Raw genomic sequence first — 18,213 nt, forward strand, 5'->3', positions numbered from 1 at the left:
AGGGTTTTGCTATGTTGGCCAGGCTGTTCTCAAACTCCTGGTCTCAAGTGATCTGCCCACGTAGGCCTTCCAAAGTGCTGGGATTACAGGTGTGAGCCACTGCACCCAGCCAGAGAAGAGATTTTCAACAGCAGATAATCATTTAGATATTCTGATATCAATTTACTGATTTGTGACTCATTTTTTAAAAAGTAAGATATAAAATAATAGAGTGCATTACATATAGTAAGAATAAGTAGTGCCGAATTGAATTTTTGTTTCAGCTATGTGTGTGTGTGTATGTGTGTGTGTTTGTATACTGAGTTGAAATATAAAATATTTCATGATGAAAAAGTTATAGAGTTAAGAACAATTGCAGTAGTCCAGACGAGGGATGTAGTGTGGGTCAGAGTAATAGTCACGGAAGTGGTAAGAAATTATTAAATTCAAATTGTATTTTTGAGGGTGGATCTGATCAAACATGGTGGCAAGTTATATGTGTGGAGAAAGAGAAGAGTCATCCTTGACTTAGAGGCTTTTGATCTGAAAACCAGGTAAATGGTGTGCTATTTAGACCGCAAAGTCTGGGAAAGATGTAGACTGGAATAGAAATCAAGATTTATCATTAGAACATGTTGGCAGAGAGAACTGTTAGATTTAAACATACACACAAGCTAATGTATACCTCTTTACATGATAATAAAATTTCTGGTCAGGCGCGGTGGCTCAAGCCTGTAATCCCAGAGCTTTGGGAGGCCGAGACGGGTGGATCATGAGGTCAGGAGATCGAGACCATCCTGGCTAACAAGGTGAAACCCCGTCTCTACTAAAAAAACCACAAAAAACTAGCCAGTCGTGGTGGCGGGCGCCTGTACTCCCAGCTACTTGGGAGACTGAGGCAGGAGAATGGCATAAACCCGGGAGGCGGGGCTTGCAGTGAGCTGAGATCCAGCCACTGCACTCCAGTCTGGGCGACAGAGCAAGACTCCGTCTCAAAAAAAAAAAAAAAAAAAAATTATATGGGAGAAAAATCTTCAAAGGTTTATCGTCTGTTGAATATCTTTAACAGATGATACCATCTAATTTTTTCTTGAGACAGTCTCGCTGTGTTGCCAGGCTGAAGTGCAGTGGCACAATCTTGGCTTACTGCAACCTCCGCTTCCCGGGTTCAAGTGATTCTCCTGCCTCAGCCTCGTGAGTAGCTGGAACTACAGGTGCACACCACCACGCCCAGCTAACTTTTTGTATTTTTAGTAGAGATGGGGTTTCACTGTGTTGACCAGGATGGTCTCGATCTCTTGACCTCGTGATCCACCTGCCTCAGCCTCCCAAAGTGCTGGGATTACAGGCATGAGCCACTGCACCTGGCCCCCATCTGGCATTTTTAAAAAGCTATTTCTAAGACTTAGGATTCATAAAGTTCATAAAACATGTTGTTCTATTGGTGAAAATACATATAAGTAATTGAAAGTATGAGTATTAATAAATATGGATTTATGCTGGTCCTTAAAGTCCTTTTGCTTTCTCTTGGAAGATAATGGACACTCTTGAGAACATAGACTATTCCTAGAAGAGAGAAAAGTAGATAAAAGTGATGTCTTTAAAATTAAAAAAAAAAAAAAAAAAATGATTCCAGCAAGATGGTGGAATAGGAAGCTCTGGACTCTCCTTCTCTCCAGGAACACATGAATTCAACAACAATACACGAACAAATTCCTATTGTGAGAAACCCAGAAACTAGTTGAGAGGCTTCTGAATCCTGAGTGAACGTGAATCCAACTTCATCAAGACTGGTAGGAAAATTTGAGGAATCTTCATCATAATCCCTATCCCCAGTTCAGTGCCATGTCAGTGGAAAGAAACCTCCAGGTCTCAGTTTCTCCCTAGTGTGGTGGGGTGGGGGGAAGAATCAAACCACATGTCCAACCAACATTTCAACTTTCCTGGGGGCTGCCTAAGATACTAGCTTCTGTTTCACTTGTCTTACAGTGCTAATAGGACCTGGCATACTCTAGGTGCCTGGATACCACTGAAAATGAAGAAGGTAGTTTGAACTAGCATGCATGAGCTTGCTAGAGCCCCTACTCCCAGCTCAGTGAAAAGCCTTAGGTCTCAGCTTCTTTCCAGGGATGAAAGGATGGAAGAATTGGACTGTGTATCCAATGTTTCAATTTTTCTGGATGCTGTCCAAAGAATTGGCTTCTGTCTTACCTGTCTCAGAGTACTATGAGACCCAGCATGCTCTAGATGCCTTGGGGCTGCTAGAAACAAAAATAGTGGTTTGGATTAGTGTGAATGTTTGAGACCACCGCTGGCCTCCAGAATCTCTTCCTGGATTGATTAAGGGTTTTCGCCTGTATGAGACCAGTATGTGAAGACTGAGAGAGCTGGCTATTTTTTCTAATGCACAGTTAAAAAGAGTCAAGGAAAATAACGAAGTAGCAAGATATGTTGCAAACAAAGGGACAAAATAAGTCTCCAAAAACTGACCCTAATGAAACAGATAAAGGACTTACCTGACAGAGAATCCCACAAAAATCCTCGAGGTCAGAAGAAAATGCCTGTGCAAAGTTAGAATTTTAACAAAAAGAAAATACAAACACAGAATGTTGTAACACTGTAATGGTTGTGGTTAAATCAGTTTTAATTCTTATATAAAAGTTAAAAGTATTATAAGTAAAAAAACTATAAAATGTTTATGATACATAACTAAAATATGTAAATTTTAGTTTACATATGTAAATTATGTTAAATATGTTATTATGTAAATTATGTTAAATAAATTTAGTTAGATATGTAAATTATGATATCAATAACAAAGTGTTTGAAGGAGAGAAGACATAGTATAGAGTTTTTATATGTGATGGAATTTAGGTTGTTAGGTTAAAACAGGCTATTATAATTATAATAAAATAGGCTATTATAATTATAATTATAAGATCTTATAATTATAATATCTTATAATTACATGGAACTATGTAAGCTCCATGATAACCCCAAAGAACATACCTATAGAGCAGATACACACACAAAGAAAGGAGTCAGAGTATCAATACAGAGAAGTCAACAAAACTCAAAGGAAGGCAAGTAGAGAGCAACAGAGGGACAAAATAACTACAAGACAGACAGAAAAATAATAAAATGGCAGTAGTAAGTCCTTCTCTATCAATAATTACTTCAAATATAAGGATTAAACTTACCAATCAAAAGACATAGAGGGCTGAACATATTAAATTTTAAAAAGCCAAGATTCAACTATATGCTGGCTCAAGAGACTCACTTTAGATTTAAGTACATATATAAGCTGAAGGTGAAGAGATGAAAAAAGATATTCCAAGCAAATGGCAGCCAAAAGAGAGTATGGGTAACTATATCAGACAAAATAGACTTTAAGTCAAATACTGTCATAAGAAACAAAGAAGGACATTATATAATCAAAGGATCAACTCACCAGGAAAATATATCTACACACCCAACATTAGAGAACCTAAATATGTAAAGCAAACACTGACAGAACTGAAAGGGGAAATAGAAGAAATAGACAGCAATACAATAATAAGAGACTTTAGTATTTCACGTTCAATAATGGATGGAACATCTAGACAGAAAATAAGGAAATAGCAGACTTGAGTAGCACTAGAGAGTAAATGGACCTAACATAGAACATTCTGCCCAGTTGCAGTAGAATATACATCCTTCTTAAATGCACATGGAACATTCTTCAGGATATATCATACATTAGGTCACAAAACAAATATTAACAAATTTAAGATTATTGAAATCATACTAATTATCTTTTTCCTACCACAATGGAATCAAACTAGAAATCTCTAGCAGAAGGAAAACGGAATATTCACAAATATGTAAGAATTAAACAACAGATTCCTGAACAACAAATAGGTCAGTGAAGAAATAAAGAAAATTACACTTGAGACAAATGAAAACAAAAGCACATACCAAAAACTTTGGGATGTAGAAAAAGCAGTACTAAGAGGACATTTTATAGTGATAAACATGTATTAAAAAAGAAGATAGATTTCAGATAAACCTAACTTTTTACACTTCAATGAACTAGAAAAAGAACAACTTAAGCCCAAAGTTCCTTCTCAGAAGAAAGGAAATAATAAAAGTTAGAGCAAAAAGTTGTTTAAAATAGAAAAGCAATTAAAAAGCAGCAAAACTAAGAGATGGATTTTTGAAAAGACAAGACAGACAAACCTTTAGCTAAACTAAGAGGACTCAAAATCAGAAATGAAGGAGGAGAAATTACAACTAGAACTGCAGAAATACAAAGGATCATAAAAGACTAGTATAAACAAGTTTATGCCAACAAATTGGATAACCTAGAAGAAATGGAAAAAATTCCCAGAAACGTACACCCCATCATATTTCTTTATGAATCGTGAAGAAATGGAAAATCTGAAAAGATCTACAACCAGCCAGATGTAATTAAACACCTCCCAAAAAAGAAAAGCCCAGTATGAGATGGCTTCACTGGTGAATTCTACCAAACATTTAAAGAAGATTAATGCTAATCCTTCTGAAATTCTTCACAAAAAAAAAAAAAGAAGAAGAAAAGAAAAGGAAGATACATTTCCAAATTCATTTCATGAGGCCAGCATTACCTTGATACCAAAGCCAGGCCAGTATCCCTGATGACGCAAAATCCTCAAGAAAATATAAGCAAACATAAGTCAAATTCAAAAGCCCATTAAAAGGCTTATAACACCACGACCCAGTAGGATTTATTTTTGGGATGTAAGGATGGTTCAACATATGCAAACTGATTATTGTGATATACCACATTAACAGAATGGAGGATACATATTGTGTGTGATCATCTCTGTAGGTGCAGAAAAAACATTTGATAAAATTTAACAGTATTTTGTGTAAAAACTCTTAAGAAACTAGGAATAGAAGAAAATTATCTCAACATAATAAAAGTAATATATGAAAAACCCAGTGAACATCACTCAGTGGTAAAAGACAAAGTTTTTCCTCTAAGATCAGCAACAAAGCAAGAATGCCCACTCTCACCACTTCTGTTCAGTGTAGTTCTAGCCATAGCATTCAGGCAAGAAAAAAAAAAAAGGCATGTAAATAAAAAAAGGAAGAAGTAAAATGATCTCTGCAGATAACATGATCTTATTTATAGAAAACCCTAATGATTTCACAAAAAACCCTGTTAGAATAAAATTTAGTAAAGTTGCATGACACAAAATCAACATACAATAGTAAGTTTTATTTATATATGAGCAACACTGAACTATCTGAAAAAGAAATTAACACTCTCATTTACAATAACTTCAAAAAGAATACTTTAGAATAAATTTAAAGAGGTAAAACACATATAATAAAAACTACAAAATATTGATGAGAGAAATTAAAGAAGACACAAATAAATGAAAAGGCATCCTATGTTCATAGATTGGAAGAGTTAATGTTGTTAAAATGTCCATAGTACCCAAAGCAATCTATAGATTCAATGCAATCCCTAACAGAAATTCCGATGGAATTTTTTTACAGAAATAGAAAAAAAATCCTAAAATTCTGTTTTTGGTTTTTTGGGGTTTTTTTTGAGACGGAGTCTTGCTCTGTTGCCCAGGCTGGAGTGCAGTGGCATGATCTCAGCTCACTGCACGCTCCACCTCCTGGGTTCATGCCTTTCTCCTGCCTCAGCCTCCCCAGTAGCTGGGACTACAGGTGCCCATCACCACACCCAGCTAATTTTTTTGTATTTTTAATAGAGATGGGGTTTCACCGTGTTAACCAGAATGGTCTCCAGCTCCTGACCTCGTGATCCACGCACCTCAGTCTCCCAGAGTGCTGGGATTACAGGCATGAGCCACTGCGCCTGGCCCTAAGATTCTTACAGAACCATGAGGGATCCTGAATAGCTGAAGACAATCTTGAGAAGAAAGAACAAAGATGGAGACATTACCATTCCTGATTTCAAAATATATTACAAAGCTACAGTAATTAAACCAGTATGATACTAGCATAAAGACCGACATATAGACCAGTGAAACAGAATGAAACAGAATAGAGAGTCTAGAAATAAACCAATGCATAGATGGTCAATTGATCTTCAACATAGGTACTAGGGAAAGGATAATCTCTTCAACAAATGGTGCTGGGATAACTGGACATCCACAGACAAAAGAATGAAATTGGACTCTTATACAATAAACAAAAATCAATTAAAATGGATTAAAGATATAAATGTAAGACTTGGAAATGAAAACACCTAGAAGAAAACATGGGGGAAAGCTTCATAATGTTGGTCTTGGCAAGATTTCTTGGATATGACACCAAAAGCACATGCAACAAAAGCAAAATAGACATGTTGGACTACATCAGTCCAAAAAACTTCTGCACAGCAAAGAATACAATGCAATGAAAAGACAACCTATGGAATGGGAGAAAATATTTGTAAACTATACAAGTGATAAGGGGTTAATTTTTTGTTGTTTTTTGTTTTTGTTTTTTCCTTTAACTTTTAAGTTCCAGGGTACATGTGCAGGATATGCAGGTTTGTTACATAGGTAAATGTGTGCCACAGTGGTTTGCTGCACAGATCAACCCATCACCTGGGTATTAAGCCCAGCGTCCATTTGCTATTCTTCCTGATGCTCTCCCTCCTCACCCACTTGACAGGCTCCAGTGTGTGTTGTTCCCCTTCATGTGTCCATGTGTTCTCATCATTCAGTTCCCACTTATAAGTGAGAACATGTGATGTTAATTTTCTGTTCCTGTGCTAGTTTGCTGAGAGTAGCAGCTTCCAGTTCCATCCATGTCCCTGCAAAGGATGTGACCTTGTTCCTTTTTATGACTGTGTAGTATTCCATAGTATATATGTATCACATTTTCTTTATCTAGTCTATCACTGATGGGCATTTTGGTTGATTCCATGTCTTTGCTATTATGAATAGTGCTACAATGAACATATGCATGCATGTATCTTTATAATAGAATGATTTATATTCTTTGGGTATACACTCAGTAATGGGCTTGCTGGGTCAAATGGTATTTCTACCTCTATCTAGATCTTTGAGGAATTACCACACTGTCTTCCACAATGGATGAACTAATTTATACCCCACCAACAGTATAAAAGCATTCCTTTTTCTCTGCAACCTTGCCAGCATCTATTATTTCTGAGATTTTTAATAATTGCCATTCTGACTGGCATGAGGTGGTATCTTATTGTGATTTTGATTTGCATTTCTCTAATGATCAGTGATGTTGAGCTTTTTTTCATGTTTGTTGGCTGCGTGAATGTCTTATTTTGAGAAGTATCTGTTCATGTCCTTTGCCCACTTTTTATTTTTTTTATTTTTTTGAGACAGAGTCTTGCTCTGTTGCTCAGGCTGGAGTGCAATGGCATGGTCTTGATCTCAGCTCACTGCAACCTCCACCTCCCAGGTTCAAGCAATTCTCCTGCCTCAGCCTCCTGAGTAGCTGGGACTACAGGCACGCACCACCACGCCCAGCTAATTTTTGTATTTTAAGTAGAGACAGGCTTTCACCACATTGGCCAGGCTGGTCTCTAACTCCTGACCTCAAGCGATCTGCCCACCTCAGCCTCCCAAAGCACTGGGATTACAAGTGTAAGCCATTGCATCTGGCTTAAAAAAGTGGTTTTTAATGTTTTTTATTTTTTATTATTTTTTTGTAAATTTGTTAAAGTTCCTTGCAGACTCTGGATATTAAACCTTTGTCCAATGGATAGATCGTAAAAATGTTCTCCCATTCTCTAGGTTGTCGACTCAGATGATAGTTTCTTTTGCTGTGCAGAAACTCTTTAGTTTAATTAGATCCTATTTGTCAATTTTTGCTTTTATTGCAATTGCTTCTGGTGTTTTCATCATGAAATCTTTGCCCATGCCTATGTCCTGAAATGTATTGCTTGGATTTTCTTCCAGGGTTTTTGTAGTTTGGGGTTTTACACTTAAGTCTTTAATCTATATTGAGTTAATTTTTGTATAAGGTCTGAGGAAGGGAACCAGTTTCAATTTTCTGCATGTGGCTAGCCAGTTCTCCCAGCACCATTTATTAAATAGGGAATCCTTTTCCCATTGCTTGTTTTTGTCAGATTTGTCAAAGATCAGATGGTTGCAGGTGTACAGTCTTATTTCTGAGTTCTCTATTCTGTTCTATTGGTCTATGTATCCGTTTTTGTACCAGTGCCATGCTATTTGGTTACTGTAGCCTTGTAGTATAGTTTAAAGTCAGGCACCATGATGCCTCCAGCTTTGTTAATTTTTCTTAGGATTGTCTTGGATATTTGGGTTCTTTTTTTGATTCCATATGAATTGTTAACTAGTTTATTCTAATTCTGTGAAGAATGCTAATGGCAGTTTAATGGGAATAGCATTGAATCTATAAATTACTTTGGGCAGTATGGCTATTTTCATGATATTGATTCTTCCTATCCATGAGCATGGAATGTTTTTCCATTTGTTTGTGTCCTCTCTGATTTCCTTAAGCAGTGGTTTGTAGTTCTCCTTGAAGGGGTCTTTCACTTAAGGGGTTAATATTTAGAAAATATAAGAAACCCCCACAACTCAAGAACAACAAAAAAACAAAAAAACCCACAAATAACTAGATTTAAAAATAGGCAAAAGACTTGAATAGACATTTCTCAAAAGAAGACAATAAATGGCCAACAGGTGTACGAACAGATACTCAAATAATCATTAGGAAAATGCAAGTTAAGACTATAATTAGATATTGTATCATACCTCTTAGGATGGCTATTATTTTAAAAGATGGCCGGGTGTGGTGGCTCACGCCTATAATCCCAGCACTTTGGGAGGCTGAAGCAGTTGGATCACGAGGTCAGGAGATCAAGACCATCCTGGCTAACACGGTGAAACCCCGTCTCTACTAAAAATACAAAAAATAAAAATTAGCCAGGCATGGTGGTGGGTGCCTGTAGTCCCAGCTACTCAGGAGGCTGAGGCAGGAGAATGGTGTGAACTCAGGAGGTGGAGCTTACAGTGAGCCAAGATTGTGCCACTGCACTCCAGCCTGGGCGACAGAGCAAAACTCTGTCTCAAAAAATAAATAAATAAATAAATAAAAAGAAAAAAAAAAAGTGTTAGTGAGGATGTAGAGATACTGGAGTCCGAGGGCACAGTTGTGGGAATGGAAAGTGGTGCAGGCACTATAGAAAATGTTATGGAGGGCCAGGCGCTGTGGCTTATGCCTGTAATCCTAGCACTTTGGGAGGACGAGACAGGCGGATCACGAGGTCAGGAGATTGAGACCATCCTGGCCAACATGGTGAAACCCCGTCTCTACTAAAATACAAAAAATTAGCTGGGCTTGGTGGCACACGCCTGTAGTCCCAGCTGCCTAGGAGGCTGAGGCAGGAGAATCGCTTGAACCCAGGAGGTGAAGGTTGCAGTGAGCCGAGATCGTACCACTGCCCTCCAGCCTGGAGACAGAGCAAGACTCCATCTCAAAAAAAAAAAAAAAGTTACAGAGTTTTCTCAAAATATTAAAAATTAAACTACCATTTGATCTAGGGACCCCAATTCTGGGTAGTTATCCAAAATAATTAAAATCAGGACCTGGAATAGCTATTTGCATTCCCATGTTCATTGCAGCATTATTCTCAATAGCCAAGATTTGGGAACAACCTGAATGTCCATGGATGATTAAAGAAAATTTTTAAGGGAATATTATTCAGCCTTAAAAAAAAAGGGAATTCTACCACATATGACAACGTGGATAAACCTGGAGGACGCTATCCCAAGTAAAATAAGTGAGTCACAGAACAACAAATACTGCGTGATCCCAGTTATCTGAGGTATCTAAAACAGTTAAACTCCTAGAAATAGAAGAAGAATGGTGGTTGTCAGGGGCTAGGGGAGGGGACATGAGGAGTTGCTACTCATGTAAACTTTATACAATAGGTATAAAGTTTCAGTTATGCAAGATGAAGATGTTCTAGAGATCTGCTGTACAACATTATGCCTATAGTTATTAACACTGTATCGTACACTTAAAGTTTTGTTAAGTGGGTAAATTTCCTGTTCAGTGTTCCTACCACAGTTAAAAAAAAAGAGAGAGAGAGAGAGAGAGTGACAACTATAAGCTATTGAAGGATGCTCAGTGGAATGTGTGGTGATGTAGGCAGTTTTTATTTTTGCTTAGGATTTTGTTTACTTGTTTACCAGTATGGTAAGCATTCTGTGAGAACATTCTTGCCTCTCACGTGGTCCTTCTTGAAACCAGGGCTGGATTTGTGCCAGTGTGCAGTGGCATTCTGACTAAATGTTAACGTTTGAGAGGCATGCACAAGGCCTACAGCTGACAATGTCTTCCTTGTTGTTTTGCAACTCCCAACATTTATCACCACTTTGAGTTAAGGTCCATATTCAAGTCAAATTGTTTCCAGATAATCATTGATGTGCTGGCATGTAACACACATTAAATAATCTCATCTGCGAACAGAGAGTAAGTGCATTTTTACATGTTCTATAGAATTGGACCCAAATGAGGTGTAATGTAATGGCACCACGAGATTTGTGGTGGGGAAGGGTGGTGGGGAGAAGAGCTTCAGCAAAGAGAGGACTAAAGTAGAAATATCAACCGCCAGCTTTCATCTGTGCCTGGGGGCGGTCCTTCCTGTGCTCGTGGCACGTGTTTATACTATGATTGGCAACCCTTAAGGAGAAAGTTTAAGGTCATGAAACAAAGTTCTCTTTCCTTTTCTTTTCCCTCCCCCCACCTTTACCCCATTCCTTTCTTTTTCTGTAAAAGCTAGCTGTGATGTGTAAATATTGCACCTGTCACCCTGACCTCATTGTAGAGCCATCTTCTGAGCAACTGGCAACTGATGTTAAGTGCTATGAATGCAACGGGTGGGAACCGAACACACCAGTGTAAAAGATGAAACTGGAAGTCCTTATCTGTAAAGTGAGGGTGTCAGGCTAAGCGACCAATACGCTTTGCTTAAGATTTTATATTTGTGAAGCATTTATATGTAAATACTTTCACTTTTTCCTCTGATCTCTAAGGAAGTGGTGTTAAGTTTGAATTTGTCACAGTTTCACAGGGTGACTCTTAGTTGAAATGTCACTGACGACTTGTGGTTTGGACTTTTTTTTTTTTTAACTCCAGTCAGAAACGACTAGAAGCCATTAAACAACTGCAAGAAGATGCTGTCAACCAGGAGGGCATCCTTAGGAAGAGACTCCAAGAAGCCAGCCAATGGCTGGAGGATGCGAAGGAGCAGGTAGGGTAGCTCATGGCTACATTAGATTCAGGGGACATCTCCTTAGATGCCCTGCAAACCATGAAATAAAAATGGAGGAGGAACAACAACAACAAACAAAAAAGAACGCAAAGAGGAACTGCAAGTTCAGTCCCTAGCGACTAACAGTGAGCAGAGGAAGTAAAGGGGGAGTTGTGAGAGAGGCGGTGTCAACAGCCTGCTGATGAAAGAGGCGACTCTGCAGAAAGAGGCAACTTGACATATCAGGACTTCAACCGCTGTAGAAATAGCTCAGGCATACCAAGCCCATGCAAACACAGAATTGCAGAAGTTCAGGAGAGGCTTATCACTTCCCTGAGAAGAAAAACACATTTTCAGTTTCGCCTGCATCACAAGAGTGAGCACTCCATTGCTTTCTTTCCTGGCCACACTGCTACAACCCAGTACTAACTGTCCATATCCAGGGCAAGGATCGAGATCGAGAAGCTCACTCTGCCAGTGAAAAAGCTACGTCTTTACTGCATAAATTAGAGGAAGCAATTTCGGAACAACGGAAACTTCAAACTATAAATACTGAATTATCGAACACTTGCCAGGCACTTCAGCAGAAGACAAGGAAACTGAAGAGTGAGTAGCAAATATTCATTTATGCCCCAGTTTTTGTTCACCCTGAGGCAGGGCATAGGACTCCAGATGTTTTTCTAGATTACAGCTAGGATATTATTCCTGAATTTATGACAATGAAATGGTTTGAGAAGGCAATATTGTGAGGCTTTCAGAGAGAGGTTTGCTGAGTAGCTAGGTGCATGCATGGGTTTAACCATTAACTTCCCTTTTTGCTTTTTTATTATGAGCTGGTTTTGTCTGTGGCTGTTTTTTTCTTTTAAAATTAAATAAAACTTCTCAAAATTTCTAAAAGTAAAAAGGGAGAAAAATCTAGTATGCATGGTATATTTGAAATTGTGAGTTGTTATATATTATTCTCTGATTTTATTAGCTAATTTTTTCCTCTCATATGGTAGAAAAGGCCTTGCTCGTCTATTTTCTTTGGTAATCTTGGGGGATTGGGCAAAATAATTATGAATTCAATGTTTATCAAAATATCAAACGTGTGAAAATTATTTTAAAGTTTTAATGCATTCTCTACATACATATTTTGCATTTTAAAAATTGGAATATTTGTCATTTTTCTGTATTACCCAAAAGTGTATAAACATTTACCAGAGATTTATGTGAGAAGACAATTGTCACATTACACATGTCAGATTAGCTATAAAATTGTTTCATTCTAGAAACATAATATGGTAAAAATAAACCTTACTTATTTAGTCATTTATCAGACAATTGCTTTTGTTCAGCCAGTTTCTTGTTCTAGCAGTATAAATGCTCTTTTTATAGAAAGTTATTTGGTTTGAGAAATAAACAATTAAATATAAGCTTAAGGTAGGCTAGAGATGAAAAATTTCAGACTTGTGCTTATTTTGGATTTATTGTACCCTTTCTACTATTATCTGAGAAAGCTATTTAGGAGTTTAAGAAATAGTCTAGTTTTAAAATAGCAATGGTTTGCCGGGCACGATGGCTCACCCCTGTAATCCCAGCATTTTGGGAGGCCGAGGTGGGCAGATTGCTTGAGCTCAGGAGTTTGAGACCAGCCTGGACAACGTGGCAAAACCCCGTCTCTACAAAAATTACAAATAAATAAATAAATAAAATGTCAAAATAGCAATGGTTATTCAATATGTTATTGTCATAATTTTTAAACCTTTATGAAGTTGCCAGTTTTCAATAATTCTAAATATTGTGATTCACTCTGTTAGGCTGGCAAGGCAGTCTTTAAATTGCATAGTCTATGTATTATTTTACTACTGCTCAGAGGGCACCGGAGAAGGTTCCCATGTGATTAGAACTGTTCATGTTGAGACATGAATCATCAGGCATTCCAAAGTTGGTTTGAGGTGTGTCTGCTTTAGATCCTGTGCCCAGGACTATTCTTTTGCTCCAGTTTGGCTTTTGATTAAATCAATATTAAATCTGAGTCTTATAAACTGCTAAGAATTTGTTCCCCTTCCTCACTACGATTTTCTTGCAGTATTTTCTTAGAAGAGCTAACTTTTCTAACTTATCCCAAAGTACACGTTCTTGATATTATGAACTTGCTATTGCTGTCTTCCCAGTTTATCTTCACAGCATAATAGATTCAAATACACTTAAAAGTCAAATATGAAAGCTGCCCTGGGTTAATACGTGTATTTTTTTCTGCCTAGATAAAGTAAAGTGGACACTTCCTTTCTGTCTTGAGTTATTTATAACCTGTCCAGATTTATGAAATCCCTTACTTGTTACTTGTATCTTTTGCTGCCCAAAAAACCCGTAGAAACCAGGATTTTGCTCGTATGACCATTTGCTTATGATCTTTCTAACAATGCCCTTTAAATTCAATCTTTGAAAGAAGAGGGAAATTTAGATAGCACATATTTTCAAAACGGTCTATGTAGCAGATGTTCCAGATAGACTGCGAACAAATGTCAGTGAGTACAGTTATCACACAAACACGTCCACGCACATCCCACCGTGACCACTGCCACCCCATGCTGTTTGAGTTCTGAGTCAGACATCTGATTCTGAGTCAGAAAACAAAACATATTTATATCTGTTTAGCTTTTCTGAAACTCTCTGGCTAGTTTAATAAATTCACAAAGTATTTCAGACAATTGTTTTCTGATCCATCTAAGTTGCATCAGCACATTGGGTGGGGATGCAGCCGGTTTGTCCAAATGTTCAGATCAGTGTGCATAATGTTCACACTAGCACTGGAAATTTATATATGACATTTGATCAGAAATCCTGAACTTTATCTTGAATAAATAATATTGTTCAAGTTTTCAATTGCCATCAGAACTGGGCTGATTTATAAGGCAATTCATGTGCATGATGTCCTTCAAGAAATGTGCCGTGAAAACGGTTCAACTGCTTGAAAGGTTACTGATATATTTTCTTTCTTCTGCATCTAAACTTTGTTTATATCTAAGTATCTTGTTAATATACACATGACTGGATTATAATTGGTGTTTGCTTTAAAAGGGAAATTTTTTTATTATGCTTTAAGTTCTAGGATGCATGTGTGCAATGTGCAGGTTTGTTACATATGTATACATGTGCCATGTTGGTGTGCTGCACCCCTTAACTCGTGATTTACATTAGTTATTTCTCCTAATGCTATCCTTCCCCCATCCCCCACCCCATGACAGTCCCCACTGTGTGATGTTCCCCACCCTGTGTCCAAGTATTCTCGTTGTTCAATTCCCACCTATGAGTGAGAATATGTGGAGTTTGGTTTTCTGTCCTTGCAATAGTTTGCTCAGAATGATGGTTTCCAGCTTCATCCATGTCACTACAAAGGACATGAATTCATCTACAAAGGAAATGTTTAAAAGCTTATAGGATGTGTATATAACATATTAGGGTGAATTTTATGTACAGAAGTTATGGACTAATTGATACAATCCAAAACTATCACCCCCTTACTATTCACCATCTCTTGTTCCCATCTGACATAAGATCTTCATGGAGTCAGTCCTCTAACAGACAATGAGAGAATTACCTTTAAGAATCACAAATTTTTGCTTGAAGACAGATCCTGGGAAGCTCCAATATAGCATAATTTGTTATGTTCAAATAAGAACTTCATCATTTAGAGGAGGCTTTCACCTAGATGATATCACTGCAAACACTCTTCTAGCTTGCTATTCTTAGCATGGAGGGCAGGAGGTATGGGAGAGGTAAAACCCTTCGGGCTTGGAGCATGGATTCAAGATGAAAGCCGTGTCCTAAGCAGTCAGTAAACAGGAGGGAAATGAGCCAAAGAAGGCGGGCGCAGGGATCCAGGTGATTGAGATACTTAAAGACAGAAGGTTTTGGGATGACGGCCAAGGAGAAAACCAAAGCCAGATATGGCTTGCTCAACAACTCTGATGGGATAGGGACCCCAGTTTTCCCAAATGAAAAATGCAGATATGGAGAAGTAATCTGGGAAGTATAGTATAATGATTAAGAACATGGGATTTGAAATGAACAAACCTGTGTTCTCACTCAAAGTCTACAAAAGAGTGGCTGGGTAAAGTTGAGCAAATCACATTGCCTCTCTGAGCTTCAGTATCCTCTTCTGTTAAATGTAGTTGTTGTGAATTATATATATAACATAATAAATGCAAAATAGTAGCTAACGCTTGGCCATAGTTGATATTTGTGTTCTGCTGGAACACGTTTCTATAACATGAATCATCTCATTTGTGATTTGTAAATGGGAAATGCTGTGGTTATATAGTATAGAAGTTATATTGTTTCATTCACGATTTTCTTGGGACTTGGATCTGGATTGGTAGGAACAGAACTCTCACCTTCCTCAGGAAAGGAAAAAGCCCTTAGCTTGACTGCTGAACAGGCAACAGGAACCCTTTCAGCTTTATTTTGAGAAAATTAAAAATAAGTGTCTGCACCTGGGCCTCCCTCCCCAGAGCCACTCTGGGCTCTGCCCCAGCTTTGTAGAGCCATAGTCTGTGTCCAATCCTACTCCTTCCTGTGTTCACCTTGTTAGCCTCACTGTCTCCATCTGCATTTGCTTCTCACCCCCACCAACACTGTTCTAGTGAAAGCATCACCAGCATTTCCACTCTCTTGTTTCTGTGTATTTCTAATATCCTGCAAGGCATTTAAAGATGCATGTCTGAGTGATGCATGTAATCTTCTTAGTACTAATAATTCAATAATTGTGTTTGTTAGTACTCTGGTTACAATGTTACACATACACACAGGTAGGTAGGTAAGTAGACAGATAGATTTTATTATTATTATTATTATATTATTTTGAGACAGGATCTCGTTCTGTCACCCAGGCTGGACTATAGTGGTGGGATCATGGCTAACTGTAGCCTCAGCCTCCTGGGCTCAAGTGATCCTCCTGCCTCAACCTCCTGAGTAGCTAGGACTATAGGTGAGCACCACTATGCCTGGCTAATTTTTAAAATTTTTGTAAAGATAGGATCGCACAATGTTGCCTAGGCTGGTCTCAAACTCCTGGGCTCAAGCAATCCTCCTGCCTCAGCCTCCCAAAGTTTTGGGATTACAGGTGTGAGCCTCTCTGCCCGGCTGCATGTATTTTTTTAGTGGTTTCTTCCTAACCCTATTTCATAATCCCTGCATTATTTTGTTCTTATGCTTTTAACTTCTTTTTTATTAGTATATTTAACATGTCATAAAATGTTCAGATCTCGAGTATGCTATTCAACTAGGTAGATAAATACACATCAAAACACGGAATTTCTATCACCCCAGAAACTTCCCTTGTGCAACTTCCCAGTCAATGCCCCGCCCCCGCCTCTAGCACCCTAAGGAACAACCACTGGTCTGATAGCTTAGCCTGTTCTAGAACTCAGTTACACAGTATGTACTTTTTTGTGTGTTGGTCTTTTTCCTGTCAGCATAATGGGATTATGTTGTATTTCTTAGCAGTATTTTTTTATTGTTGAGTTGTATTTCCTTGTATGAATATTCCAAAATTTGATTGGTTTTTCTGCTGTTATTGGATATCTGCAGTATATGCAGTTTGGGGTTACAATGGACAAAGCTGCTATGAACATCTGTGTACAAGTCTTTGTGTGCACATAAGTTTTCATGTCACCTAGAATAAATATCTAGGAGTAAAATTGTTAGGTCATAGCATAGCTGTGACTCTCACTTTTTGAGAAACTGTCAAACAGTTTTCAAGAGTGTTGATAGCATTTAACGCTCCCGCCAGCAGTGTGGGAGGTTCTAAGTGTTCCACATCTTCAGTATTTGGTAGTGTCAATCTTCGTCATTTTAGCCACTCTACTAAATGGGTATTTCATTGTGATTTTAATATATGTTTTTCAGATGTAATGATGTTGGGCCCTTTTTCATGTGCTGATTGGCCATTGTATATCTTCTTTGTGAAGTGTCTAAGTCTTTCGCCCATTTTAAAATTAAGTTTTCTGTCCTTTTATTATTGGATATAAGTCCTTTGACAGATATGTGCTATGAATAGTTGATCTTAGTCTGGGGTTCTTTAATGAACCCTGATATTTTTAATATACAATTTTACAGAACAAGAGGTTTTTTTCCAGTAACATATAGATAGTATTATACAAGTCCTGTACTCTATAAAATGTCATCCATCATTGATAGCTAACATGATTACGGTTCTAACAATGTTATAATTTTCATTTTCAACAGCCAATTAATTGTGGGGCCTTTGCCTGAGACCTCATTGCATAGTCATTTAGAAAGTTGCTTTGTCTCAACTTTCTTCAGAGGCAATGCATCCAAGACACCTGGTCCCATCCTACATGGCAGATGGCAACAGCAGGGGATATAGTGGCCATTGTTTTACCTCCTTCTATATGAAGCATATATTTGTTCTAGAGGCGTTACAGGTCCAACTCCAAACATGTAAAGCAGAATGCAAAGGTGAATGCAAATTGTGGTCATAAGCCAACTTGTTTTGCCATGTGGAAAATATGGAAATAGTTGCTACACATTGCACAAAACATCTGTTGAAATAAGGCTTTCAATTTGAATGCTTCGAGATAGACTGTTTCTAAAACCAAGATTGCCTGGTGAGCAAGCAGATGGACAATTTAGACAATCTTATACTAACTCATCATTGCTTCTGAAACACGGCTTCATTGGCAATTGTAAGACAGTATTCTGAATTTGTATTTTGGAGATACACGACCTTCAGAAGCACACCATGGCCACTTCTTATAGCTTTGGTTTCTATTGTTTAGACATAGGTCAGAAGGAAGACAGGGCCTTCCTTCTTAATACAGTTAAGACAGAATTTTTAAAAATTTTCATCTTTACCAGAGTCCTAAGTATTAATAAGAAATAAATTTTAAATGACTTTTGTAGGTTAGAAATACATTTCTTCCCCCCTGAGATGGAGTCTTGCTCTGTGACCAAGAGCTGGAGTGCAGTGGCTTGATCTT

General features: G+C 37.8%; 1 protein-coding gene across 4 annotated transcripts in view; it reads left to right on the forward strand.

The window, feature by feature from the left end:
• Nucleotides 1-18,213, forward strand: part of LRMP (lymphoid-restricted membrane protein) — a 93,011-nt gene that overhangs the window by 25,479 nt on the left and 49,319 nt on the right. For 3 of the 4 annotated variants that reach the window (XM_011994793.1, XM_011994796.1, XM_011994794.1), the window contains exon 1: nt 10,994-11,833. Coding sequence is in view for 1 of the 4 variants with exons in the window: in XM_011994792.1 (XP_011850182.1) it covers nt 11,113-11,227; nt 11,671-11,833 (278 nt within the window). In the remaining 3 variants the exon portion in view is untranslated. Of the gene's footprint in view, nt 1-10,993; nt 11,834-18,213 lie in introns of those variants that run through there. The other variant, XM_011994792.1, reaches the window with a different exon arrangement.

This window comes from Mandrillus leucophaeus, unplaced genomic scaffold (assembly GCF_000951045.1).
Source record: "Mandrillus leucophaeus isolate KB7577 unplaced genomic scaffold, Mleu.le_1.0 Scaffold461, whole genome shotgun sequence".
NCBI classification, from domain to species: Eukaryota; Metazoa; Chordata; class Mammalia; order Primates; family Cercopithecidae; genus Mandrillus; species Mandrillus leucophaeus.